Source organism: Myotis nattereri (genome assembly GCF_964212035.1).
Source record: "Myotis nattereri genome assembly, chromosome: 14".
Lineage (NCBI taxonomy): Eukaryota > Metazoa > Chordata > Mammalia > Chiroptera > Vespertilionidae > Myotis > Myotis nattereri.
Window position 1 is genome coordinate 36,450,981 of NC_138089.1, and position 25,962 is coordinate 36,476,942.

The following is a 25,962-nucleotide window of genomic DNA, read 5'->3' on the forward strand; positions in this document are numbered from 1 at the left end:
AGTGTCACTGAAGAAATGAATTTCAAATTTTACTTCATGTCAATAAATTTAAATGTAAGTAGCTATATGTGTCTAGTGGCTACCATATGAGATAGTGCAGGGTTGGATCTTCATCACATGACTGCCCCATCTGCAAGCAAGGCTGGAAAATGTGGGTTTGGGGGCTGAGCACATTGCCACCTCCCACAAAACTGCTATTCTTAATAAGGAAAAACAAACGAAAGTGAATATAGGCTAGGCAAATAGCAGACGCTGCCACTCAGGAAGAGTTGCGTGCGAACACCCCTTAAGCCCAAAGGAATGGCGTCTTAATGAGTTTATCATGAACACCAGGAGTGGTGTGGGTGGGCAGACATCATATAGATGGAAACCAGAATCCCAGAGATGGAGTTCAATTCAAAATACCTTCTTTTTCACAAGGAGAAAATGAGGCTGAGAGGCGTGACTGAGGGACCTAATGAAGAGATAAATGGAAGAATTTACTTGAAAATAATAGAGTTGATTTAGTGTCTTTTAAGATATCACTAATGGTCAAATGTAAAATCTTAGAAAGAAAGAGTTCTCTGCCTCTGGTTTTTAAAAATGCCATGAAGACAAGCTAGAGTCTCGGCTGCTAGAGGGAGTTTAATGCCACCTACAGGTAGGCAAGAGTATAAGGCGCCCCTTCCTGGCATAATTGGTTAGTGATGGCTTTGGAGATAGCAGGGGTCAAATAGGGTCCTCACACAGAAGAATGACAGACAGTGGAAGTGAGTTCCCTGCAGCAGCTTGCGATATATAGTTCTCTCAACTCTTAGCAGATCAGAAGGGCTTTCTTAGAGCATTGCTCTCTGCTTTCCAATAACACAACCCATCTCAGGCATGTACCGAAACACCAGAGGTAGACAGATCAGTCAGTTCTCAAAATCACATGAAATAAAAAAAAAAACAAAAACACATTTTGAGCTATAAATAACCCTAGGGAGAAACTCAAGGTTCTTATTTGATCCAAAGCCTCAAAAATAGATCCTGTTATTTACAGCAGCCCCCTTGACTAGTTGAGTGTGAACCATCCTACAGCTGAGAGGAAGAAAGAAAGAAAGAAAGAAAGAAAGAAAGAAAGAAAGAAAGAAAGAAAGAAAGGAAGGAAGGAAGGAAGGAAGGAAGGAAGGAAGGAAGAAAGGAAGGAAGGAAGGAAGGAAGGAAGGAAGGAAGGAAGGAAGGAAGAAAGGAAGGAAGGAAGGAAGGAAGGAAGGAAGGAAGGAAGGAAGGAAGGAAGGAAGAAAGAAAGGAAGGAAGGAAGGAAGGAAGGAAGGAAGGAAGGAAGAAAGAAAGAAAGAAAGAAAGAAAGAAAGAAAGAAAGAAAGAAAGGAAGAAAGGAGACAGAAATTCCATTTCCAAACAAAATGCTCATCCTGACTCATTCAGGGAAGGATCCAAGGTTTTTAACGCGGGGCACCGACTCTGCCTGCTTTTCCCCTTCATCATCTGCTGCCCTTTACAACATGGTATCAACTGCCTTGGTAAGAATCCACATTTCTTCCCTTTTGTTCCCTGGCTCCGTTCCAGCGTTTCACTTGTCACACTGATGGGTGAGGTGCCTTTCATATTGGCATAGGACAGCGAGCGAATGCCTCCCCTTATGTTATTAAACAGAGACCGGGCTGGTGAAGCTACCCAGAGCTGGAGCCCCCTCTGCGGCTTGGGAACACCGGCGGCGCCGTGGCTCGAGAGAATTTTGACTATGGCTGTGGAACCCAGCAGCTCAGCATCCATGAAAAGGAGAGTTGGGAGGAGGTGAGTGATACAGATCAGGGGATTTGGCTGTCACCATTGTCGGAGGGACTCTGGTGAGCAGCTTGCCGTGGGCTCAACGACTGCGACCCTAGTTCATTCAATGACTGCGACCCTAGTTCATTAACTGATTAGGTGTCTCTATCTGTAGAGATGAGCTGTTGGTTTCATGCGAGACGTGGGAGGAAATTCTGCTTTCTGTGCCCTGCAAGGAGCCTCTCTGAATTTACCTTCAGTGTCATGCCTGGAGGAAAAAAAATCCAAGTTTCTGGCATAAAGTTGCACGTGTGTTCCGCACACCGGCTTGCAGGCAGGCGACTGTTTGTTTCTAATTAGGGAGCTGAAGGCTGCTGGCAGAGGAGAGCGTATTTGTCACACGTTGTGGCGTTGCGTTTCATTTGTGTGTCTATGCTTCTAACACAGGGGACCACACATGATAGCCCTGGGCTCTTCCCTATGGGTTCCGGCTCTATTACTTCCGTTCTCAGGTTCATGTCCAGTTACTCTGAGCTGGTCCTTCAGAGGCTGCCTCAGTGAACACTCGGGGTTCTCCCATTAACTAGTTGTGTTCCCTGGTGTGGTTATCCTGACAACATAAACCCAGTTGTGTGTGTGTGTGTGTGTGTGTGTGTGTGTGTGTGTGTGTAGATATAATAAAACCTACTCAGGTGAGTAGTTGAGAAAATTAAATGGGATGGTCAATAGAGTGCCTACCAGATTGTCTGGAAACTACCTGCTCAGCACATCTTGATTCTTCTTCTCTTACCTATAAAATAAGAGATTTGTGTTGAATGATCTCTAAGGCGTTTTTAAAAATTTAACGGCCCAGCTGGTGTGGCTCAGTGGTTGTTGAGCACTGACCCATGATGAACCAAGAGGTCATAACATTGCCCGGGTAGGGGGCATGCTGGAGGCAGCCACTGATATTTCTCTCTCATGGATTTTTCTATCTATCCCTCTCCCTTCCCCCCTCTCTCTAAAATCAGTTTAAAAAATAAAAATAAATTTAAAAAATTTTAAAAAAGTTTAACCAAATGTTTGTTGGTTACCTGCTAAGTAGTACACATTGCATTAGGCACTGGGCATTGGGGTTATAATCATGAACAAGACAACAAAACAGAGTAGGACCCGCCTTCATGGGACTTAAATTTCAGAGGACACAGGCAACATGCAAGGAAATGCTTAATGACTTTCCTTCCTCTTCTTTTCATCTTTCTTTGCTCAATCCAGCTCAAACTTAAGTTAACCGTTGAGGCTACGTCTCCATTAAACCTGAAAGGGATATTTTCGGACTTAATATTTTTATATTTAGTGAACATATGCTGGCGTTGCCTGGCCAGCATCCATCTCTCCTTTCTCGGTAGGAAGACCCTGCATTTCCTTTGGGGGAACCGACCCTGTGTTTCACTCTCAGTGTGAACCAGGTGGGGCGACACCCTGGCTCCAGGAGGGCTATAGCATGAGCTAAATGCTCCCGCACTGTGGGGGGCCCGGCGCATTAGTGCACTCCCATATCCCAAGGCCACAGTGATCTGCATGTGCTCGATCACAGGACCCCACCCAAGTTTTTCCAATCAAAGCGAATCAAAGGAGCTTCCGTCTACAGACAACCCCCCCTAAGATCCTTTCTAGGGACCATGCTTAATGTTTTCCTACTTTAGAAGATCTTGAGAGGTGACTTGAGGGATGAAAATGTGTTTTTTTCTTTCTTTCTGAAGGGCTTTTTTTCTTCCTTTCCAAGTTCTTCATTGCCACCACAGAACTATTAGTGGGGCGCCTGCCTCTCACCCTATTATTTCTCCTTCTATGACTTTGAAATTGAGAGCTCTGTGGTTGGTGAAAGGCGCTTGGCGGATAACCGCCTTACATGAAGGGAGACTGGTTTCAGCGGTTCTCAACCTGTGGGTCGCGAACAATGAAAACACATCCTGCATATCAGATATGTACATTACGATTCATAACCTTAGCAAAATTACAGTTGTGAAGTAGCAACGAAAATAATTTTGTGGTTGGGGGTCACCACAACATGAGGGACTGTGTTAAAGGGTCGCGGCATTAGGAAGGTTGAGAACCACTGAAAGAGGATGGAGTGCAGGCCCTCTGACGGCCCTAGGTCCCTATCGGTATTATTGTGGCATCCTCCGTGCCACCTCAGTGCCAGTCTTCTCTGAACCCTACGGATTCTGAAGTCTGATTTGTGATTCTGACAATATTTACATGCTGAGTTGTCTAGTGGATCTTCTGTTATAGAAACAATCAGACACAATACGTTCCCCCCCTTGCTCAGTTGTCTGAATGTGGCTGAGTAAGTTTGGAACAGGGAAGCTACACTTTCCAAAGTGCTTCATAACATGAGGCAGTGGTCCCCCCTTCCACCAGTCAGCGTGTTTGTGTCTATTTTTATACACAGGCATTTCCTAAGCACTTAAAAAATCTTATTTGTGAGATGGATGTATTCAGAAAGACATTAGGCATGAACAAAAAGCCAGGTTGTCCGTTCATTTTTTCATGCATTTACTAAAAAAAAATAATTATCGGGTTCCCATCATACACGAGGTGAGCGATCTCCTCCTTTTTGGTGGGAGTGGACATGCATCCAAGGAGTTTCCTTGAATCTGTGCAAAAGAAAAAAAAAAAATCAATCCCACCCGCTCGCAGATAGGACCGCTCCACCCCCAAGTGGCGATGCGGTCCACGCACTTGGAGAACGGAAATGTCCCCGGGAGCAGGTGTGAGCGATGGAGCTGGGCGGGGAGCCTGGGCTGTGGACGCGGCTGGACCACCGCGCGTCACCCGCCCAGCCCGGGGCGGGGCCGCGGACTCGCGTGCCCGGGGCAGCGCTCTCGCCGCCGGAACCCCCCAGGGGGCGCTCGCGCGGAGGTTTCCCAACTAGTATCTCGCGGGTTGCTGGGCGCATGGGTTTCGTCAGAAGGTGGAAATCTCTCTGAGAAGCTGCCATCTCCCCGCCACCCGCTCGCCTCCCCTACTCTCTTTCCTTCCTTTCTCCCTGGCTCCTCTCCGCTCCCTCCCTCCCCCCGTACCTGCCACTTTACTGTGAGTTCACTGAGGACCAGGCTGCTCCCCGCAGCGTTTTCTCCTTTCCCCAGCCCCCACCACCAAGAATGGAGTCAGGGTTTCCGGAGAGACCAAACTCTCCTCCCAGCATCTTTTCCACCCGCTGCTTTTAAACTGGTTCGGAGGACGAGGGGGAGGGGGGGGGGGAAGCCCGAGCCCCCTGCACCACTCCACACCGACCACCTCCACTCCAAAGCCGGATTTTGCATTTTGCATCCTGGGGGCGGGGCAGACCGGTCCCGGGCCGAATTCTCTTTCTACTCCTCGAGGTTGGCACACCCAGGTAAGCAAACGCCAACTCTGCATTCCTGTGTTCCGGGGGCGCTGCGGTTGCAAAGTGTGTTGGGGCTGCTGCGCAGTAAGACCAACTTTTGAGATGCCCTGGGTTGCGCTCGGATTTGCTTGTTTATCGCTGCTGTGGTGGTGCTAAGGATGGGCTGCCAGCACAGGCTTTCATGCGAGGGAACTTTGATTTGATCCCTTCCAGCTCGCCCGGCTCGCCCAGGTAGGGTGGGGCGCGTGGGGAGGTGGGGCGCGTGGGGAGGGAGGCCGCGCGGAGGGGGACCCGGTGCGCCCGCCGAGTGGCCGGTCCTGGAAGTCCTGGAGGGGGGAGGGGGGCAGGGCAGGTGCAGACCGAGGGGAGGAGGGGAGCAGAGTCCTGGCCGAAGTTGCTGCTCTCCCTCCGCTGGCGAGAAAGCGCTGGGGGATCGGAGAGGTTTCCAATGGCTTCACCTAGCGGCGGTGGGTTCGGCCTCTCTGCCTCCTCCCAACCTCTTTACAAAACCTCCCAATTCTCCCGTCGCGCTCGCCCGGGGCTCCGGGCTTTAAGCTAATCAATAGGCTTGCAAGTCCCTTGATTCAGCCAAGTTCTTCAGCACCCCTTCCTCTGTAAAGTGAAGTAGCCAGGGGCGTCAGGGGACCGGGCGAGGGCTGGAGGGACCCCCGGAAGCGCTAGCCAAAGCCGACTGAAGAGATGTGGCATCGCAGACGCCCCGGATTGTTAGGGTGGGACCGAGGGGGACCCTTAGGAGGTGCCCCACGCCAAGTCTAATGAGTGTCGATGACCATCCGGTGGGGAGAAGGGGAAGCTGAGAGATGGATGCTCTTAGCAGACGCACCCATCCTTCCTCCTGAAGGAAGTGGGAGGGTGGGTGGGTGGGCTTTAAGGCCCTGGTTTTCACCGGCCCCCCAGACCCGGCCGCGTCCCTGGCGGCCTTGCGAGACTGGCTTCCAGTCCAGAGCTGGCCAGGCTCCCGCAGAAATCGCCGGCTGCAGAGTTGAAGATCCCGTCCCTGGAGCGTGTGAAGTGCGCGCCATGGGGGTTCCGGAGGGGGAGGGAAGGAAGCAGAAGGAGAGGGGGGAGAGCCCGGGGAAACGTTGCTAGAGAAATAACAGAGTCCCCCTCCCCCCTCCTGCCCCCACTGACCCGCCAATGCCCTAGGATTTCAGTGCCTTTGGGAGACTCCCTGCTCCTGTACACCTGCGTTCAAAACTATGCAAAGCCAACCCTCACCCTCTTGCTGCTTTGCCAGGAATTTTTAATGCATTGCTCTGGTGGTTCTTGGCTCATTGCTTCTCGGTTTCTTAAACAGCATTTTTTTTTTTTTTTTGCTGTCCAAGGTACTCTAAACTAGTGTTCTCCTGAAACGATGATGAAACCCTGCTCTTATGGAAAAACTACTTTATCTTCAAATGAAATATTCTTTTCTGCCCATTCCTTCTTTCTACTGCCCTCTTAGCATCCCTATTCTCAAACAACACCCTCCCCCTACACACACACACACACACACACACACACACACACACACACACACCTTTCCTAGAGCCTAGGTGTTTTGAATCCAGGATGATATATTGTAGTGAGTATATACTGGTTGAACTGCATAGCACATCCCCCAGGAGTCAGAGAGAAGCAACAACTTTCCTTTTTTTTTTTATGCCCTTTAAGTTTAGGAAGGTCCCGTTTCTTTTTATGACCCAGCAGATAAGACAGAGCTCAGGATGGCTGTGGCTTCCATTCGATAACTTCTGATGTTTTCATTTCCCTTACTGAGCTGCTGCCTCTAGGTTAAATTCGTTTGATTTGCCTGTCCATTTTTAAAGAAAGGCTGAACAAAGTCGCTCTAGCAGACCAGGGGGTTGAGCTCAGAGTAGGTCAAAGGTGGTCACACCTGGGAGGCGGATAAAAATAGGATTGGCAATTACGGTTAGAACACCTGTGTTACTAGTACTAGTGGGTCCTAATAAAGACCAGATTCTACTCATTGTCCCTGATGGGAAGATTCTGAGGGTTTTACAGCATCAAACTCAAACCACATCAAAACCAGGTGATGTCCCCTGGTCGTCACATAAAAAAAAGGAAGTGTCAGTTCATAGAAGGAGTGGATGTCAAATCCTGGGCAGTGTTGAATGGTTGAGTGGCAAGAGCTTGCCTATAATGGAACCAAGGGTCTAGTCCTGTGTTACCATGTGAATGCTCTCGCCGTCCCGTCCCAGACCTACGCCTCTCCTTTGAGTGGTCAGCCTCCTTTTTATTCTTCCAGACATAGGCCCATCCTGCTTTAGTGGGAGCAGGCGCAGATGGGGTCTGTTGTACTTCCCAGCATGGGACAACCACTTTACTGGAGCTTCTAAATATTCCTTTTAAAATAATTGCCCTGGGGTTTCTGAGTTGTTTTTTAATTGTGCTTCTCAGACTTCTGTTTATCTCCAGCTATCTGGTGGCAACATAGCATTTTGCTTGACTCATCAGTTTGTCTTAAGGGGAGCCTGCTTTTAGAAGTTTTAATTAAAGAGTGTCTTGCATTCAAGTGTTTCTTGATCTGCGTGAGGATTTTTAATTTAAAAAGACCTCATTTCAGTTCATGGGAAGCAAAGATGTTATCTGTTTCCAGAGACGTTGTATGTAGTCTTCCAACGAACAGCAGCTTTGCTTGTTCCCATCTTCAGACTGAGTCCGCCATCATGACTGAACACTTCAAAGTTATACCGACTCTAAGTAATAATTATGGATTAAAAAAATGGGTTAATGGTGGAATCTCTATTTTCATCTGCATGTGAATCTTTCGGAACATAACTGAATGTGTGTGTATGGCTTGTGCTGGGCCTTTCTCTGTCTTCATTTTATAAGTTCCCTGATTTGTAAGACGCTGGTCCATGACGGCCACCTTTAGTCACATAAAGAAAGGACTTTCCATTTGGAGGTAAACGTATCGGAGGTGAGCGGCTCCTGTGTGTAATCGGTGCCGCACACTGTCACAGGGATCTGAATCCCAAACAGAAGGTGAGAGGGCTCCTCTGATGGTGGCAACTTGGCTGTTGGGGAGAAAGTCTCTTCTGGAGCTGGGAAAGCCACTTCTTGAGTCTTTTTGTACTTTTTAATCAGAGACATAGCCTGCAGGTCGGTATGCATTTTGAAGGGAAAAAAAAGCTAAATTTGTTCTCTGTATTTGATCTTTCCATTTTTGTCTTGTTAATATATTTTTTAAACCACAAAGCCCCTTTGGATCCATATATAACCCCAAGTCATATTTCCTTGGCAACCGTAGTCAGTATATTAAGTCACAAAATATCAAGACAGAAAATTCAAAATGCATTTAAAAATGTCACATGGTTCAAGACCATCCTATAGTGCATTAGAACTGACCTCGCGGCATACAATAATAGAGTTGCATTCGACTCTGACTTTCTCCTGATTGAATGTAGATGGTAAAGAACAGATTACAAGACCTTCATGCTTTTTAGGATTGCCCTAAAAATTCTACAATGGTTTTTCTTTTGAGGCGAGCATATTATGAAAATTAAGGGGTTAGAGTACAAATGCATTTTTTGGGTAAGGTGTTTATGTGAAGGTTGGTGGTAGGTCTAAAATCAGGCTCAATAACTGGGTCAGGCAGGATGTACTGTCTCTTCTATGTTACTTGAAATAGACACTATATAGTAAGGCCTCCATTAGCATTGAATTCAACCAGTGGGTATCTAATAAAACTTGTGACTGCACAATACTTTCAGTCTTTTCTCTGCTAGAAACCTCATGTACGTGGAGCTTTCTGTTTAGTCCATGAACTACTAAATATATATGATTCATAGTATGTTTTCCTTAAGTTGGCAAATCCCAGGGAATCCTTTATTTGGCTGCTGTCTTCTCAGGAAAGCGGATTGTGAACCATAGCTCTTAGCTCAGTAAATACTGAAGACCTGAAGGCAGGTCTTGAAGAGCTGAAAGTGACCAGGATGACCAATTTGGGAAGGCTTATTCCAGTCCTATGACTTTAGTACACTCAGGGGGGTAGGGGGCGACCACCTACGCTGGCCTGTGGTATGTTCATCTCTGTGCTGTGAACAACAACTTCATCACTTCGAATCTATGACTCTCAGAACAGGAAGAGAATGTGGGGATAATCTATGGACTCGAGCTGTTTAATTTGACAGATGCAGAAACTGAACCTTAGAGAGATGACTTGCTCAAGATCAGGGGACTCATTCAACAGCCCTGTTGATTACTCCTCTCATAGAGAGACTCAAGTTCCCTGGAGATAATTACTGTGGTGGCGCCAATCTCTGGCGCCACATGTACTGATAATCTTTACTGAGTTGGGGATGGTTTGGTGGGGGGGTGGAGGGTGGGGGTGGGGGGTAGAGGGGTGGGAATCCCACATCCATTGGAGGGTTTGGAGGAGTAGGCTTGGGACTTATTACATTGCTGTCTCTAGGAGCCAGTGTAATACTTACCCAATAGAGATGATTAAATTTATACAAAGTCATTGTCTGCAGCCATGCCTGTTAATGTGCATGTTTTGTGAAGAATTGCTCATGCGGTCTTAGCTTCCTATTTTAAATGTCACAACCGAGTCAGTAATGTAAACAGAGATGTTATGAGTGTTTACAGTTCCAGGAACCCACAGGGGAATCCCTTTTTCTGTCTTAAATGAAAGGTGCATGCAAAATGAACAAACTTTCTAAAATGTTGCTTTTCTATCTTTGGTGTAGAACACAATTATCTCTTATTATTTAGAAAACTAGAAAACATCAGGGGGAAACTACAGTATTTCAGGTTAATTCTAGAAACCTTCTGAGGGTTAAGGTATATTGACTAAAAGGCCTTCCTTATCCGAGAGATCCCAAACATCTGTAGGGAAGTTCATTTCTCTTCGAGAGAGAAGAGGAACAAAACCAGGCTGACAGGGGTCCAAGGCCAGGGCAGCCCTAGGGGTTGGTGAGGCAAGAGGGAAGGGTGGGAGCGAGTTGGCATTAGAGAGGATGGTCGCTAGAGGGCGCCAGAGCACCGGCGGAGCCCACCTCCCCGGACCATGAGAGGGACTTGAAGGCTCAGAGATGGGTTTTGACAGAACCCCAAAGAGGTGCCCAGGTGTGAAGTATGGGTTTTTCGGTCACCTCTCACTCTCCAGCCCAAATTACCTCGCTGCAGAGAGGGGACACAGGTTTTGCCTTCAGCACCAGGTGGGGCGCTTCCAGTGCCTGGTTGGGCTGCCCAGTGGCTGGGCAGTCTGACCGCTCTCAGGATTTTGCCTGGCAGTCTGGAGTCTGGCTGCTCAGAGGCAGAACTCGGGATCCAGAACTACCTGGTTTGAATCTTGGGTTTATAGCTTTCAAGCTGCAGGTCTTTGAGTGAATCACTTCACCTGCATGAGTGTTAGCATCTGGAAAATGGAACTAATAATGATTGTCAATGTGAAGTGTTTAAAAGTTTCCGGTATTTTAATTTTTTTTCTTTATTGCTATTTAGAAAGAGAGAGAGAAAGGGAGAGAGAGAGAGACATAGAAACATCACTGATGAGAGAGAATCATTGATTGGCTGCCTCCTGCATGGAGGAGATGAAGCCTGAAACCTGGGCATGTGCCCTGACCGGGAATTGAACCCTGACCTCCTGGTTCATAGGTTGATGCTCAACCACTGAGCCACACCAGCCAGGCTAGTGTCTGGAATTTTGGTAGGCAGGCAAATACTAGTTCCCGTGCCCTTTCTCTTGAGAGTCTCCCAGAACTGCTTCCTTTCCTTTCCCTCTGAGCCTCTTTCTTCTGCCTCCACATCTACAGAAGGGTCTCGTTTGTTTGTTGAATAATAATTGATCACAGCCTTAATGCCAAAAGCTATGCTAGGCACTGGACATAAATGTGAAGTTCATCTCTTTTGAAGTCGCAGGCCTGAGGGGCAGACAGGTGTGTGAGAAGAAACATGAAAACCCGCAGTGGAAAGTGTGAGGAGAGAGCTGAACAAATGATGTGGGTAAGACATACCAGAGTCACTGGCTTTGTGTCAAAGAGCCTGGAAAATGGTCCCTCAAGTCCTTCACATTCAGGTGTTTTTTTTTCCTCTCCTTGTATTTCAGGGAACAGGGTCTGTGGAGAAGAAGGGGGAGGGGAATCTCACTCCGCATACACTTTGGTTCTTATATATATTTAATGGTGCTAATCGAGGTTCTTAAATCCACTCAGCTTGTACCACTGCCCTGTATGTACTAATTTCATCAATATCAAGAGATAAATGCCTATGCAATTGACTTCCTCCATTTAAACAGGAACATGATTTTTAAAGGAAACGTGATAGAAATATAACAGCAAGATCCTTACCGGTAAGTGGTGTATCTGGAACAATCTAAATAAGGGTTCCATTTTTAGGATATTGAGAAAGGTGTATGAGCCAAATACAAGCATGAACAAAAATGGAAAATAATGATGGTACAGTGGTGGAAAGGAATGCTTTATCAGCATCATTAAAGTGACAGAAAAGCTTTTAATTTATTAGTAGGCACTGGGGGTACGGGGATGCCTGATTTGATGTCAGCGACAAAATGCAACATTCAGGGAGTTTTGCGCCTGAGTTCGTGTGGCTCTGTATCCAGGATGGGCACCTTGGGGCGGGTGTGTTAATTTTATCTGGCCAGGTAGATGGCAAAGCTCCTGAGAAGCCCAGTTGGATTCTTTTTCTCCATAAATCCTGTGAGTTGATTGTGTATGAATCATGTTGGAGGAAAGGCCTGATTAGAGGGAAGGGGTGGAAATCGTTGATTTTGGGGGCAGCTGATGGCCTGAAGGAATTTTAAAGGACAGGACAATAAATGTTTCCTATGGAATCAGAGACTCTGAGAGCTGGACAGTCACACACAATTAGGCACACCCCTTCCCAGTTTCCAGATGAGGCAATCAGCAAGGTGGGATCACCGCCAATGCTGGTTGGAGGTCCTTGGGCCCTTCATGAGAGCAGGACTCTTCCTGTTTTGTTCACTACTGAACCCCAAACAGGGCGAGGCATCTAGTGGTTGGTCAAGCAATCTTGGTTGACTTCATGATCAATGCTGTTTCTTTCTTCCTTATTCTTATTCAGGAATGTGCCAAAAAAAACCCCACAAAAAACCCCTAGGTTGTAATGCACTTTGATAAAGACAAATATTTGTCAAGTTTTGTTACGATAATGGTGTAAGCTTAGAAGGTAGCCAGACTTGATTCAAATCCTGGTTCTGCCACTCAGGACCTGTTTGGCTTAGGGGAAAGTTACTAAACCTCTCTAACTGAGCCTTATTCCCTCATTTGTAACAATAGGGATAAAGCTATATTCAGTAGCAAAGGACCCGCATCATAGGTGTGCACTAAGCATTAGTTTTTCTTACTCCCTCACTCCTGCTCTCTGTCCTCAGTTAAAGAAGTAATTTTAATTTATTTCAGATAATACATGTTTATCTTGCAGAAGAAATAAAATTATTGCACTATATAAACAAACACATACACAATCACTATAAATACATATTCTGTGGATCCAATATTATTAGTCCCATTTTATAACTAACTAGAGGCCCAATGCATGAAATTTGTGCACTGGAAGGGGAGGGGTCCTTCAGCTTGGCCTGCACCCTCTCACAGTCCAGGACCCCTCGCTCATTACTGCCCGCCTGCTTGCTGTTCCTTAGCACTGCTGTGCAGGCGGGAGAGGTTACTGCCACCACTGCTGTGCTCACCAGCCGTGAGCCCGGCTTCTGACTGAGTGGCGCTCCCCCTGTGGAAATGCACTGACCACCAGGGGGCAGCTCCTGTGTTGAGCATCTGTCCCCTGGTGGTCAGTGAGCATCATAACGACCGGTCATTCTGATCATTCCACCATAATGGTCTCTTAGGCTTTTATTATATAGACTAGAGGCCCGGTGCACAAAAATTTGTGCACTCGGGGGGGGGGGGGCGTCCCTCAGCCCGGCCTGTGCCCTCTCACAGTCTGGGACCCCTCGGGAGATAACGACCTGCTGGCTTAGGCCTGCTCCCGGGTGGCAGAGGGCAGGCCCAATCCCTAGGTGCAGCCCCTGGTTGGGCTCAGAGCAGGGCCGATTGGGGAGTTGGGGCGCCGCCCCCTGTCATGCACAGAGCAGGGTGATCGGGAGGTTGTGATGCCACCCTCAGTCACCCTCAGGGTAGGGCCGATTGGGGAGTTGGGGCACCGCCCCCTGTCACACTCAAGGCAGGGTCGATGGGGAGGTTGCGGTGCCACCCCCTGTCACGCACAGAGCAGGGCCAATCAGGGGGTTGGGGCACTGCCCCCTGTCACTCACAGAGCAGGGCCCATCAGGGGGGTTAGGGCTCTGTACCCTGTCACGCACAGAGCAGGGCCAATCAAGGGGTTGGGGCGCCGCCACTCTCACACTCAGGGCAGGGCCGATGATGAGGTTATGGCTCTACCCCATCACACACAGAGCAGGGCCCATGGGGGGGGGTGTGGTTGGGGCGCCGCACCCTGTCACACACAGAGCAGGGCCGATCAGGGGGTTGGGGCACCTTCCCCTGTCACGAACAGAGCAGGGTGGATAGGGAGGTTGTGGCCCTGCCCCCTGTCACACACAGAGCCACAGGACAATCAGGGGGTTTGGGCGCTGCTCCCTGTCACGCTGATCCCGGTGCCGGGAGGCCTTGCGGCTCCGTTGATCCCGGTGCTGGGAGGCATATTACCCTTTTACTATATAGGATAGAGGCCTGGTGCATGGGTGGGGGCCGGCTGGTTTGCCCTGAAGGGTGTCCTGGATCAGGGTGGGGGTCCCCACTGGGGTGCCTGGCCAGCCTGGGTGAGGGGATGATGGCTGTTTGCAGCTGGTCACACATCCTTCAGGGTGGGGGTCCCCGCTGGGGTGCCTGGCCAGCCTGGGTGAGTGGCTGAGGGCTGTTTTCAGGCTGGGGGTGACTGAAGCTCCCAACCACTCCTTTTTTTCTTTTTTCTTTTTTGATTCTGGGCCAGCTTTAGCTTTGAGGCTTGGCTCCAGCTCTTAGGCCTCCACTGCTGAAAGTAGGTTTCTGGCCTTTGCTTACAATGTTGCGATCCTGCTGGCTGAAGCCCGGCGGACTAAAGCAGGATTCTGGGGTTTTGTTTAGCTTCTATATTTGTTACATAGTTGCTTAGAGTTGCAGCTCAGAGACCTGCAGTGGCAGGCGGGGAACGTTGGAGTACTCCATCACTGAAGCAAGCAAGCCTCATGTTAGTTTCAAGCTGCCTGGCTGCCAGCCGCCATCTTGGCTGGCAGTTAATTTGCATATTGCCCTGATTAGCCAATGGGAAGGGTAGCGGTCGTAAGCCAATTACCATGTTTCTCTTTTATTAGATAGGATTGGGTCAATGACACAGCACTAGCAACTGGGGAAGAAGGGGAGGGCTCAAATCTAGGGTATCCCAACTCAGCTTCTAAGACCAGGGTGTTTTTTTCAAATCCTTGGTTCATATGATCTTTGTTTCTTATCCATCCTGTATGTCAGCTTCTCTCAAGAAGGCTCAGATCCTCCTTCACCTGCCCTCAAGGTCTGGCTCTGCTACCACCCCTGCCTTATAACATCTGTAGGCTCGGGTGTGCCCTCTCCCCGGGCATAATACAAGCTTTTCCAGGTACTTCCTGCTAGAACCTTCTGGTACATAGAGCACTGCTTCTGTTACCTTGTGTGCCTGCCCATTCCCTTAGCCTATGGCCTGTTTGTGGGTGACTACCATGTACATTTAACTTCCTTAAAATCAACTCTACATCTTCTCCCATTTTTTAAAAATACTCATGTTTTGACTGTGTGCTCTATATTCTATAATCTAAGTTAATGTGTGAGATTGCACAGATATAGTACCGCACAACATTGTGTGTGTAATACAATATCACATTGTATTTGGTGAACAATTGATGGGATTCTTTCCAAGGATTATTACGGGAGGTTTAGTTTATGCATTAACTTTGAATTGTAGCCCCTATCTAGAAAGTGCTTCATTATATTTGCAAGACTATTCTCTGTGGTGGATATATACATAGGTAGAATTACTCACGAAGGGCACACATTTGGAGTCAGGCATTCCTGGGCTTGAATCCCACCTCTGCTTAATCTCTTGAAGCTCCATTTCTACAGGTGTGAAATGAGACTACGATAGTGCCCACACCTTAGGATAGCTGTGAGCCTCGACATGTGCAGTGTGCATCTGTACATCCCCAGCGCCCACCTTGTTGCAGGCATATGGAAATTTACTCAAACTGCAGCTGTTATCGGCTGGCGGCATCCCTCAAAGGTTAGCACTCATGAGTAATTTCCCTAATGGTAGTGGTTTGCTGTGTTGCAAGGGAGTTGTGAAAACTAGAAATCAGCAATCAAATGTATGCTTTCTAGAGCTACAGACACAACCAGTTACCTTCCTTCTCTCTCCTCGCCCACCTCTGTTCCCTCCCCCAGATTTTATGCCTGGCCACAAAGATGACTCGAGGGTTATGCTGAGGCTTCTCCAAGGTATAACATCCTCTGTTCCTGCTGGTGCCAGCTTTATTCAAATGCAAAGCGTGCTCAGCACTGGCCCCCAGACACATAACCAGAATCCAGAATCAGTCACTCCCCCCTGCAAGGCCCAAAACAGATGTTGGTTGTGGTTGACTTTCTGTATCTCCTACCTTTGTCCAAAAGAGATCCTAGGCATCCAGCAACGGAGAACTGTCTGCTATCGAAGTCCTATATGCTACTATCATAAAATACTTTTTTTTCAGGGAGACTCCATGCATATCTTAAAGCCACGGTTCTCACCCTTGGGCACAAATTAGAATCTCCCGAGGGCTTGTTACAACACAGACTGGTGGGCCCCCTCCAGAGTTTCTGATCCAGTGGGGCTAGTGTTGGAGCCAGATAATTGGTAGCTGTGATAATTTCTCGGGTGATGTTAATGCTGTTAGTTTGGGGACCTGAAGCTTTCACTGTCTATAGGTAAACTGTGCATTTTCTCTCCTGTGTGGTGCAACTGAGAACAGCGTTAGTGGTGAAGAAAGGGATCTGACATTTACTGAGCACCTATGACATTTGCCATGTGCCAGGTGCTTCACTGAGCACTTTACCCATATTGTCCTATTTAATCCTCACAGCCTCCTGCCAATCAATTCAAAAAATTATTTCTTGAGACCCTGTTATGTATGAAGCAATGGGCTGTGCTAGGCTCTGGGACTATGGAATGAAGAGAATGAACACTACAGGCATAATCCTGACCTCCTGGATATTATATTTCAGTAGGGAAGCAGGCTTGCGAAGAATAGTCTGTTGCATAGAAAATGGAAGACCAGAGAGGCTAAGTAACTTGGCTAAGGTCACACAGCTAGCGGGAGGCAGAGAAGACAAAACAAACTTAAAGTCCATTTTACTTCCAGTGAACCAGAGGTTCTCAGACTCTTTGGTCTTAGGGCCCCTTTATACTTTCAACAATTACGGAAAACCCACCAAGAGCTTTTGTTTATTTGGGTTAAATCTGTCAACATGTACTGTCTTAGAAATTACAACAGAGTGGTTCACCTTTTGAGAACCATGGCACTGCAAGTAGCTCTATCATTCTCAGATTCTGAACCCTAATTTGTTTTAATGACTTTGGTCACCATGAAAGATGAGAAACTTCTCATCTCTTCTCAGTCATGTTTTTTAAACACAAGAGTCTCTCTTAAGCTTTAGCTTATATTTCTAGTGATGGTGACTTCCCTACAGAAAAGTGGAACCTGCTTTGGAATTTCCTTTTTGTATGTATGTGTGTATGTATGTATGTATGTATGGTATGTATGTATGCATATGTCTGTGGTAAGGAAAAGCAACAATTAAATTGCCAATCACAGAGCAAGCTAAGATATAGTGGCTTTGCTGTTCACTGAAGGACCTCTGCCCCAGCGGAGGGCTTTTAAGAAGACAGAGTTTATAAAAGCCTGTGACGCGTGTTGCCATCACAAGGGAAGCCCGAGCATGCTGAGAGATCACTCCCGCTGCCTCATAATAGGAAGAAAAGTAGATGCACGATTGGGCTCGAGGGCTTGCAGATTTGATGTAACGTTGGCAGCCGAATCGGGTTTAATCGCGGGCTAACGACCGAAATACTGCCCTTCCCCATCATTTTCACTCATTATCTAATGGGAATGAGAAGTCCTAGTAGACATTTTCCTTCAGTGTGTAATGGTCCGTGGTTGTTCCGACACTGACGCGCTCTCTCTGACTGACTCGGGATGTTTTATGGCGTCGTTAGGTTTTACCAAGTACAATCAACGGAATCAGAGCTGACATAACAGTGTGGCTCTCAATTGATGATCAGTGAATTCAAATTGCCTTTTCTTTTTATGGAACCCAGAGAACTAAGGGGGATAGTGCAGCAAGCTTAGTGTGGTTTATTTAGAGGTAGCGGATCCTTGGATGAGAAGTTAGGAAGGGGATCTGCCAATTGTCGGATTATTTGTTTATTTTTTCGACACCAAACATCTGGGTCACTGGTTCATAGAGAAACTTTGAAAATGTTTGTCCAGATGTTTGGTGTCACATAGCACATCCCATAGCCAAAACAAGCCAACCCAAACCATGAGATGCTAGATGATCACTTGTCATCTTCCTTCAACGCTGAAATTGGACACGAAGCATCTCTGATGGTCGACCCGGGGCAGCAGGCATTCCTGCACACAGCATCTCTGGGTACAGCGCGCATTTTGCCAGGGGATTGTAACTTTTTTGGAGGAAATACCTTTCTGGAAAGAAGCACCTACAGGAGGGTCTAAGGCATAAGTGATTGTTGAATCACCGGTGCACCTTCACGTCCCCCGGGTGTCTGAGATACATCTCCTGAGGGCCATTGTCTGGGAGCCCTTTGAGCCAGGTTTCTTGTGCTATTTTTAAGTTGTGAGCTTTTGCCCAGAATTCTCAAGTTCTGACTTGATGGGCTCGTGTGAGCAATACACACTCACTCCACGTGATGAACCCTGTTGGTTTTGCAGGCTGCAAGGGCCGCTTCGGAGAACCCCTTTCTCTGAAACCGCACAAACAGGGAGGCAGCTGGGCCACCCGTTTCTTACTCGCCCACCCTGTAATGTGAGCCCAGGTAATGGGCTCACAGAAGATCAGACCTGCGTACCTACTGACCCTTCACTTCTGCCCTGTGTCTGCCTTGCCGACCACGCTAAGCATCCTCGCTGAGACTTGCCTCCAGCAGGGATGGATGAGAGTTCTTCTCTATGGGAGTGGCATGGTGATGGAGCCTACCTAATATCATGGGAGCATCATCGTCCCTCGCTGGGGAGAAGACATCACATTCATTAGGGAGGCTCAGGGCTTGGTTACTTAGGTGGAAACTTCTGTCTTTGTGTGGCTGGTCAGGAACAGTTCTATTTCTGATCCCCATTCCTTCCCTGTGCTGTCCGCGTAATTATAATAGCTGGTTATAACGTTCACGCCCTTAGCTCCTTATTCTGTTATTTTTCAACAAATCTAAGGGAGTTTTGAGCTGAAATAAGACCCAATTAAAGCAAACTTGAGATCTGCAGCCCAATGAGGTCATTGTCATATGAGATCCCATGAGGGCAGAGGTCAGCAAAATATAGCCCCTGGGTCAAATCCAGCATGCAGACTTTATTATTTTTTTTTAAATAAAGTTTTATTGGAACATAGTCACACCTCTTACTGCCTATTGCTGCTTTCACTCTACAATGGCAGAACTCAGTAGTTGCAACAGAGACTGTATGGCCCATGAAGCCTATTATCCTTGCTTTTTATAGAAGAAGTTTGCTAACACGTGCACTTGGGGCATATCTCTATTTGGCCATCTCCAGGTGGGAAATGTACATAAACTTCAGAAAATCCAAGGGAATATTATTCTGAAATATGGACTGAATATCTAAGTGAAAAAGTTTTAAAAATATTTTTATTGATTTTTAGAGGAAGGGGAATGGGGAGAGAGAGAGAGAGAGAGAGAGAGAGAGAGAGAGAGAGAGAGAGAAAGAGAGAGAGAGAGAAACAGAAACAGAAACATTGATGTGAAGGGGAAACATTGATCGGCTGCCTCCTGCACTTCCCCTACGGGGGATGGAGCCCACAGCCCAGGCAGGTGCCTTGCCCGGGAATAGAACTAGCAACCTTTCAGATGATGCCCAACCAACTGAGCCACACTGGCCAGGGCTCACTGATAAAATTTTGTTGCTATGCATTGTGAAGATCTTGCACACAGTAGGAGCTTGTAGGATGAATGATTATGCATTTCAAGATAAATGACTTATGGTCTGAGTTTTATTTCCCCAGTTATAAAATCAAAGTGTTAGATTTGATCTCTTAAGGATCCTTCTTGCACGGCTATTCTACATAATGTTAGAGAGAGAGGAGGTAAAACAGTCTTGGTGCCTTGCACCCCAGTCTGCCAAAGCGACAGCCACGGCCTCGAGAGTCACCACCTGTCATATTCATTTAGCATCAGCTGGAATTATTAGGAAGGGTCAACAAGCATGACCACCTGCTGGCAGTGATATCAAGTGTCTTACATGGAGAGAAACAAAGGGATTTGAGTTGAGAGCATCAACATTTTGCTTAATGTCTGTTCTGAGTTGCTTTATGGAGATGGGCTTGAAGAATGGATCTGTGTTCAGCGGCTCTCGGCATAATCTTGGTCACGTGCCAGATGGGCCTAGGTCCCTTCACTCACGTACCAAAATCATACACTTCCACGAGTTTCCAAAATTATTGTTCCGGGAGGAGACACCTCCAGATTGATCACTTGGTGGGGGATGGAAGGGGGAGAGGTGATGGCAGTGTCCTGGCTCTTAGTGTCCCCTCCCCCCGTCCCCCCCGGGGAGAAATAGGACATGTGCCAGCCTGGGAGCAAGGCTCCAGCTCTGTGGAATGATTTGGGTAGCTGACTCCTGATTCAGAGCATATGCCATGGAGTTCCCACGGTCCTCTTTGCTGGGGGAAAAAACGCCAGGGTTTCCATCTGCTCATTTCCACAGACCTGACCGCGGGGTTATCATTGATTAATCCACTCATTTGGGAGGGTGACACGCTGCCTCTGCTGAGAGGTGAGCAGAGCCTCAGCCTCTGCGTCCTGGTCCCAGGCTGCTCCCGGGATTTCCTTCCAGGCACTCCAGCCTCCGGAGCACTGGGCTCAGACGCAGCAGCCCTGCCGGCCTCCCATCCTGGTAAGTGACTTACGCACCGTGGCAGGTCAGGCAGCCGAGTGCAGGGGGACCCTGGGCAGCCCTGGGCTGAGGAGGGGAAGCCCACACATGAGCTTTTGGCTTCCACCTGCAGAACCCAGGCCACTTTCTCCCTTTTGGGGAAGAGAAGGGTAGGAGGGACAGGACAGGACCGACCCTGGAAAGATAGAGTTTGTGCCACATACGTAGTGCATCTGCTCCCTTTAGGCTCCACGGGTGGGAGGCGTGTTGCATGGACAGACTGCCCAGTTCCGCTGGGGAGCTGAATTTGTTCCTCTCTGGGCTTTTAGTTTCGGAGAGCTCCTCATACTCAGAACTTCTGAAAGCTGTTAGTCTTGGGGCGAGAGGCAGAGAGGCTGCTTTTTGATCTGCTGAAGTATGGCTGATGTTGCAGTTCCGTAAAGTGACATCACTGTGTCAATGGAGAGCCTTAAGGCAAATTTTCCTGAATCCTGAATTTCGTATTGGTTACCTCTGTTGTTCTGTGTTTTCAAGTAATTGGGCATCACGGAAAACCATCCTTACCCCTTACATGTGTATCTCCTTCTGCCCCATTTAATGTATGTTTACAGTCATTCACCAAGTTTGTCTTTTAGTGTATTGTGCTACAGTGTGGTGCAATACCGTGCCCATTCCTCTGAATCAAATTTATTTAAATCCTCCACCTAAAACAACAGCTACCCGAGTCTTCCGGCTACTCCCCACCCAGGGCTTAGAAGATTTCAAGTGCAATCCAGGCAGAGCCTTAGAGGTGAAGTTCCTTTTAGGAAAAGGCGGCCCCGTTTCTGCAGCTTGGAAGTGAAGATGCTAACAGTCGGCTTCCCAGAGTTGGCCACCATGTGCAGCTTTCACCATGTGCAGCTTTCTCGCCTGTCTGATTGGTAAATGCTGATCCTGGCACGGAGACCCTCAGAGCGTTTCCCATGTTCTTGTTTCACAACTCCCGAGAGACGTGCCAAAGGGAAGGTGATACAGGACACTCTTTTCGAGATAAAGCATGATTCATAAAGGTGGCAGCCGTGCCATATGGGAGCAGTGATTAACAGCGGCAGAGTTTGCTAACAGTTTTTTTTTTTTTTAAAATAAAGTGATAGAGCGGATTTTCCCATTATTCCGTGCTTGCTCAAGTGCATCGCCCTGGTTTTGCTCGGCCCCCTTGTATGCTGCAGCAGTCGAATCACTCTTCCTGTCTCAGCGGGGCTTATGTCAGGGCTTCCTTAAATATTTCCCATCTATGCCGGGTTATTCTCCCAGCAATAGTTTAAGTTTCAAGACACTGATTTGGTATATTAAGACTGCAACCTCCTTGAAAACCACTCATCTTATTTTCCTTTTTAGAGTGTGTTTGGACGAGCAGGAGGGAGCGCATTTCCAAGGCTTGTGCATTTGGAATGGCTTTACTTTAATTTAGAGCCGGGATGGCGGTGGGCAGGTGCTTAATGAAGTGTCACAGGTTTAAATGGCCTTCTCTTGCGATCACAGCAGATATGGGCTGCAGGGCTTGTGGGTACAGACAGACAGACCGATAGATGGGTACAAAGACAGATGTACCTCTGAGATGTGCAGTGGAAGGGGAAGAAAGCTCCTATATTAAAATTTCATGGTCACCTTAGAGAAATAGGTTAATTTTAGGAAATGCATTTTCATGAACTTCAGTTGTCTTTGGCAAACGAAGCAAGACCTCTTTTCCTGACGGATAACTCCCCCTCCCCCCACTTCTTGCCTCGTATAGGGTGGTAGTTTTAATCTTGTTTGGATCACAGTTCCCTTAGAGCAGTGGTTCTCAACCTTCTGGCCCTTTAAATACAGTTCCTCATGTTGTGACCCGACCATAAAATGATTTTCGTTGCTACTTCATAACTGTAATGTTGCTACTGTTATGAATCGTAATGTAAATATCTGATATGCAGGATGGTCTTAGGCGACCCCTGTGAAAGGGTCGTTCGACCGCCAAAGGGGTCGCGACCCACAGGTTGAGAACCGCTGCCTTAGAGCATCTATTGAGAACTGTGGGCTCCTTGCCTGAAAAGTGAACACACAGGCTAAAGTCTGCATCCAGATTCAGGGGTGTAGGGACCTCCCTAAGGCATAGACCTTCTCCTTTTCCCACCCAGAGTTGCTTCATTGTATCTTCAATGGATGTGTTCCCCCATGGCAATTTTTTTTTTTAAGTACATTAACATTCACAAAGTCGTGGTTATTCTGTTAGAGGGAAAGGAGAACAGTAGAGTTGGAGACATCTTGGGAAGCCGGAGCTGCCTGGGATCTTTCATGGGGTTGTCACAAAGAGTTGTGCGTTTGCCAAGATGTAGGCTGCCGCCTTCCTGTGTTGTCTGGGCACACTCTGAATTGAGTGTCGAGGCCCTGGGGGGTGGATGGAGGAGGCGGGTGGAGGAGGGATGATGGCAGTGCCACGGGGGGTTGGCAGAGAGGGAGGCATGGCTGTGTGCCAATGAGTGTCCTCAAAGGCACTCCCCTGCGCCCGCCCCATGGAGCCTTGGAGCCCGGATTCCCTGATGGGCTGCCTGGGAAGCCGGTGGACTGAGGGGGTCATGTGATGCCTTGGCACAAATAAGAGGAGAAGGCCTCCCACTGCACCTCCTGGTGGAGAGCCAGTGGTGCCTCAGGCTTATACCCAGACGCCCTCCAGAGCCCTCAGTCCTGGGCCACGGAATGCAGCCTTCCTGGTGCTGACTTCCCAGGGTCGGTGGCACTTCTGGGCAGGACAGGGTGGGTGCTGACCTGTGAAGCAATCGGCATTGGAAGGGGGTCGCACACAGCTTTATGCAGGTGCATCAGCAAGCCTGGAACCAGGTGCTGGGGGGCCCGTAAGGCACCAAGAGACATTCCGGAAATAGAAAGGGACCGAGGATAAGCATGGAAGACCCGGAAAGCCAAGGGTAAGACTTGTCCTGCATCCCAGCCTTGCCCCTCGTTTCCACTCTCCCTTCTCCTTCCTCCCACCCTTTCTTCTAGCTTTCCTTCCATTTTTCTTTCCATCCTTCCTTTCTTCCGGTCTTCTGTCCTCCTCCCATCCCTCTCTCCCTCCATCCTCCCCTCTTCTTCTTTCCCCTCCTCATTGTCTTCCTGTTCATTTTTTCCATCCACCTTTCCTCCCACCCAGCCTTCCTTTCCTTCCATCCTTCCTTCAGTTCGGCAGACGTTTGAGGTGCCTCCCGGGTGCAGCCTGTCCTTCGCTTGCATGAGATTTTCATCCCTTCTCCTTCAAGACGGGTCTCCCTTCATGCTCTGCAGGGAGAGAGAGAGATTTTTGTTCTGTTACCTTTCCTCCACTCCTTCCTTCCTGGTTTGCCTTCCTGAGTCGACGAGCATATATTGAACACCCACCTGTGCCGTTTACTGCCTTAGGGGGAAAAGCTAAAATGATGATGGACTTCGCTTTCAGGGAGCGAACATCAGATTTAGGAATCAAGGTACAAGCATGTGAGGAGCCAAGTGATAGTGTAACTGTTGCATGATGTCACAAAACAAAAATGTGAGATGATGCGAGACAGTGCGAGCACTATTGCTGGGCGAGTGAAACGAGACATGTTTTGAGCCCAGAGAATGGAGCCTTTTTTTGTAGGGTGGATGGGCTTGGGAAAGTCTTACAGAGAAGAAATATAAACTGGGGTTGCAAATAGGATGTTAACATTTGGAGAGGAGAGAAAATTTCAGTGCAGCAGGGGGACTGGTGTCAGTGAAAGCTCAGTGGTACCGGTCATTTTGGTTGCTGCTGTTGCTTTATTTTCCGAGGGAACGTTTCAGGGGAAGCTGTTTCGCTCTTTCAGGGCCCCTTTGACTTCTCCTGGGGGTACTGCCATGTCCTCTCTAGTTTCCATATTTCCCTCCAAATGCCGTTTCTCGTCTGCTGGTGATGGGCTCAGGGGAAACATCCAGTTTATCTGAGAGCTACCTTGGTTAGCAGTCACTTTATGCTGCTATGCTGCTACTTAGGCTGGAAGTCTGAATACAAGAGAGGGCATTGAAATCTAATTTTCAGCTTGGTGGTTGAAATTTCAACTAATTTTTGTCAGCTCTCAGGTGAGCCAGTGCACTGCTTTGGGGGCTGGTGGGCTGACTGGGGGAGAGCTGAGCGAGCCTGGGAGTCAAAGGTTTCAGTTGGGATTCCTAGTGTGGCCGGGCTGACACGGTGGAGTCCCATCCAGGACGGAATGCCTGGCATGTCGTTGGAGTTTTGGTTTCTTTTTATTGCAGCAGATTAGGGTTGAAAGGATCTTAGAGGTCGTCTTGCCTTTTACATGGTCCAATCCTACAGGTCAGGGAGCTCTCTCGTTTTTGTTGCTCATCATATGCACATTTAATTTGTGTTCTCGGATGTTTTCATAGTAGGTGTGTGTTAGGAGCTAAAACCAATTTATAGCAGTGCCTGGTCAGCCCGCTTACCCCAGTGTTTGGGTCTTTTGTGGCAGTGACTGGAATGAAATGTGACCGATACACGTTGTGATGACAGCCTAGCCATGGAGGCTGGAGATTCTAAGGGTATTCCCCCTGAGGCTGGCATTTCTCTGCGATTGTTCCGTCAGGTCCTCTTGAAGGCTTAGCCTCGTCAGCAACACTGCTTGGGAGATACAGGGTGGCTGGGTCCCCTCAGCTGTGGCCTTTCGATTTTTGCCCTTAAGTAAAGAAATAATTCCTTTACCAAATATTTGCTGGCTGCTCAGAAGAGAATGTTCTCATTGGTGCATTATAATTGATTATTAAAATGTTCACATTTAGGCGTATTATATACCGTGTGTGTGTGTGTGTGTGTGTGAGTGTGTGTGTGTAGTTAAAACAAATGATTCCTTTTCTTTCCAAGAACAGTGTGGTGATTCTTAGGGTCTATTTGATCTTTCCTTCTCTTCCGTCGTTAGTTGAAACCTGGTTAAAGGGGTTCCTGTAGCAGAAAGGAAGGGGGAAGGAACATGGCCCTGGTGGAAAACAGAAGCCTCACTCTAAGCTACCCTAGAATGTTTTTGCCAAAAGGCAGTTTCGACATTTTTTTATTCAACTTCACATGTCATGAATAAGGAAAACCTAGATCCAGAGATGTGAAGTGATTTGGGCCAAAGCAATGCCGCAGATTAAAGATAAGCCACCGAGTACAGATTCTCTGGCTCCTGAAAGTAACTTGATGTGCAGAATCTTTGCATCCTATTAGCAAAATATGTTAGCAAAAGAAAGCAATGACAATAAATATTCTATCAGTGAATACATCAAACAGTTTTGTTCCACATTTTATTAGGAGTGATTTAAGTAAGTGTCTTGTGAAAGACACAAGCCAAGGACATAAAACATTACAAGATAATAGAAGTGTGTTCCTCCCCATATACCGTGGGACACACTCCCATGTAATTAGAGTACATTTCCTACTCCCAAATGACAGTGTTAGACAAGAAAAAGGTTAAGATAGCTTCGGAATTGAAAACATTTTAAGAAAAACAAGTAAAAATAAAAAGAATATGGGTATTGGGGAAGGAAAAACCAAGTAGTCTAATGAACAAAGCGATCACTTCTAGCCCCTGTTTCCTCCTTCCTCCTTCTCAGCTGCCCTGGCCCTGACCCCAGTCCCTGGGAAACTCACCATGCCTGGCCCCTGCACGCCCCAGGAGGAGGACCGGGAGGATGTGGCTAGGTCATCTTCCCTATGCTGCCCCCTTAGGGAAGGATCTGA

At 47.8% G+C, this 25,962-nt stretch overlaps 1 protein-coding gene across 4 annotated transcripts in view; it reads left to right on the forward strand.

Moving 5' to 3' along the window:
- Nucleotides 1–1,159: 1,159 nt before the first annotated feature.
- Nucleotides 1,160–25,962, forward strand: part of CPNE4 (copine 4) — a 348,425-nt gene continuing 323,622 nt past the window's right edge. Inside the window, exons 1-2 of one of the 4 annotated variants that reach the window (XM_081106179.1) lie at nt 1,390–1,502; nt 1,636–1,776. In XM_081106179.1, coding sequence (XP_080962305.1) covers nt 1,724–1,776 — 53 coding nt within the window. In that variant the 5' untranslated portion in view covers nt 1,390–1,502; nt 1,636–1,723. Of the gene's footprint in view, nt 1,503–1,561; nt 1,777–4,695; nt 5,132–25,962 lie in introns of those variants that run through there. The other 3 variants (XM_081106181.1, XM_081106178.1, XM_081106180.1) reach the window with 3 other exon arrangements.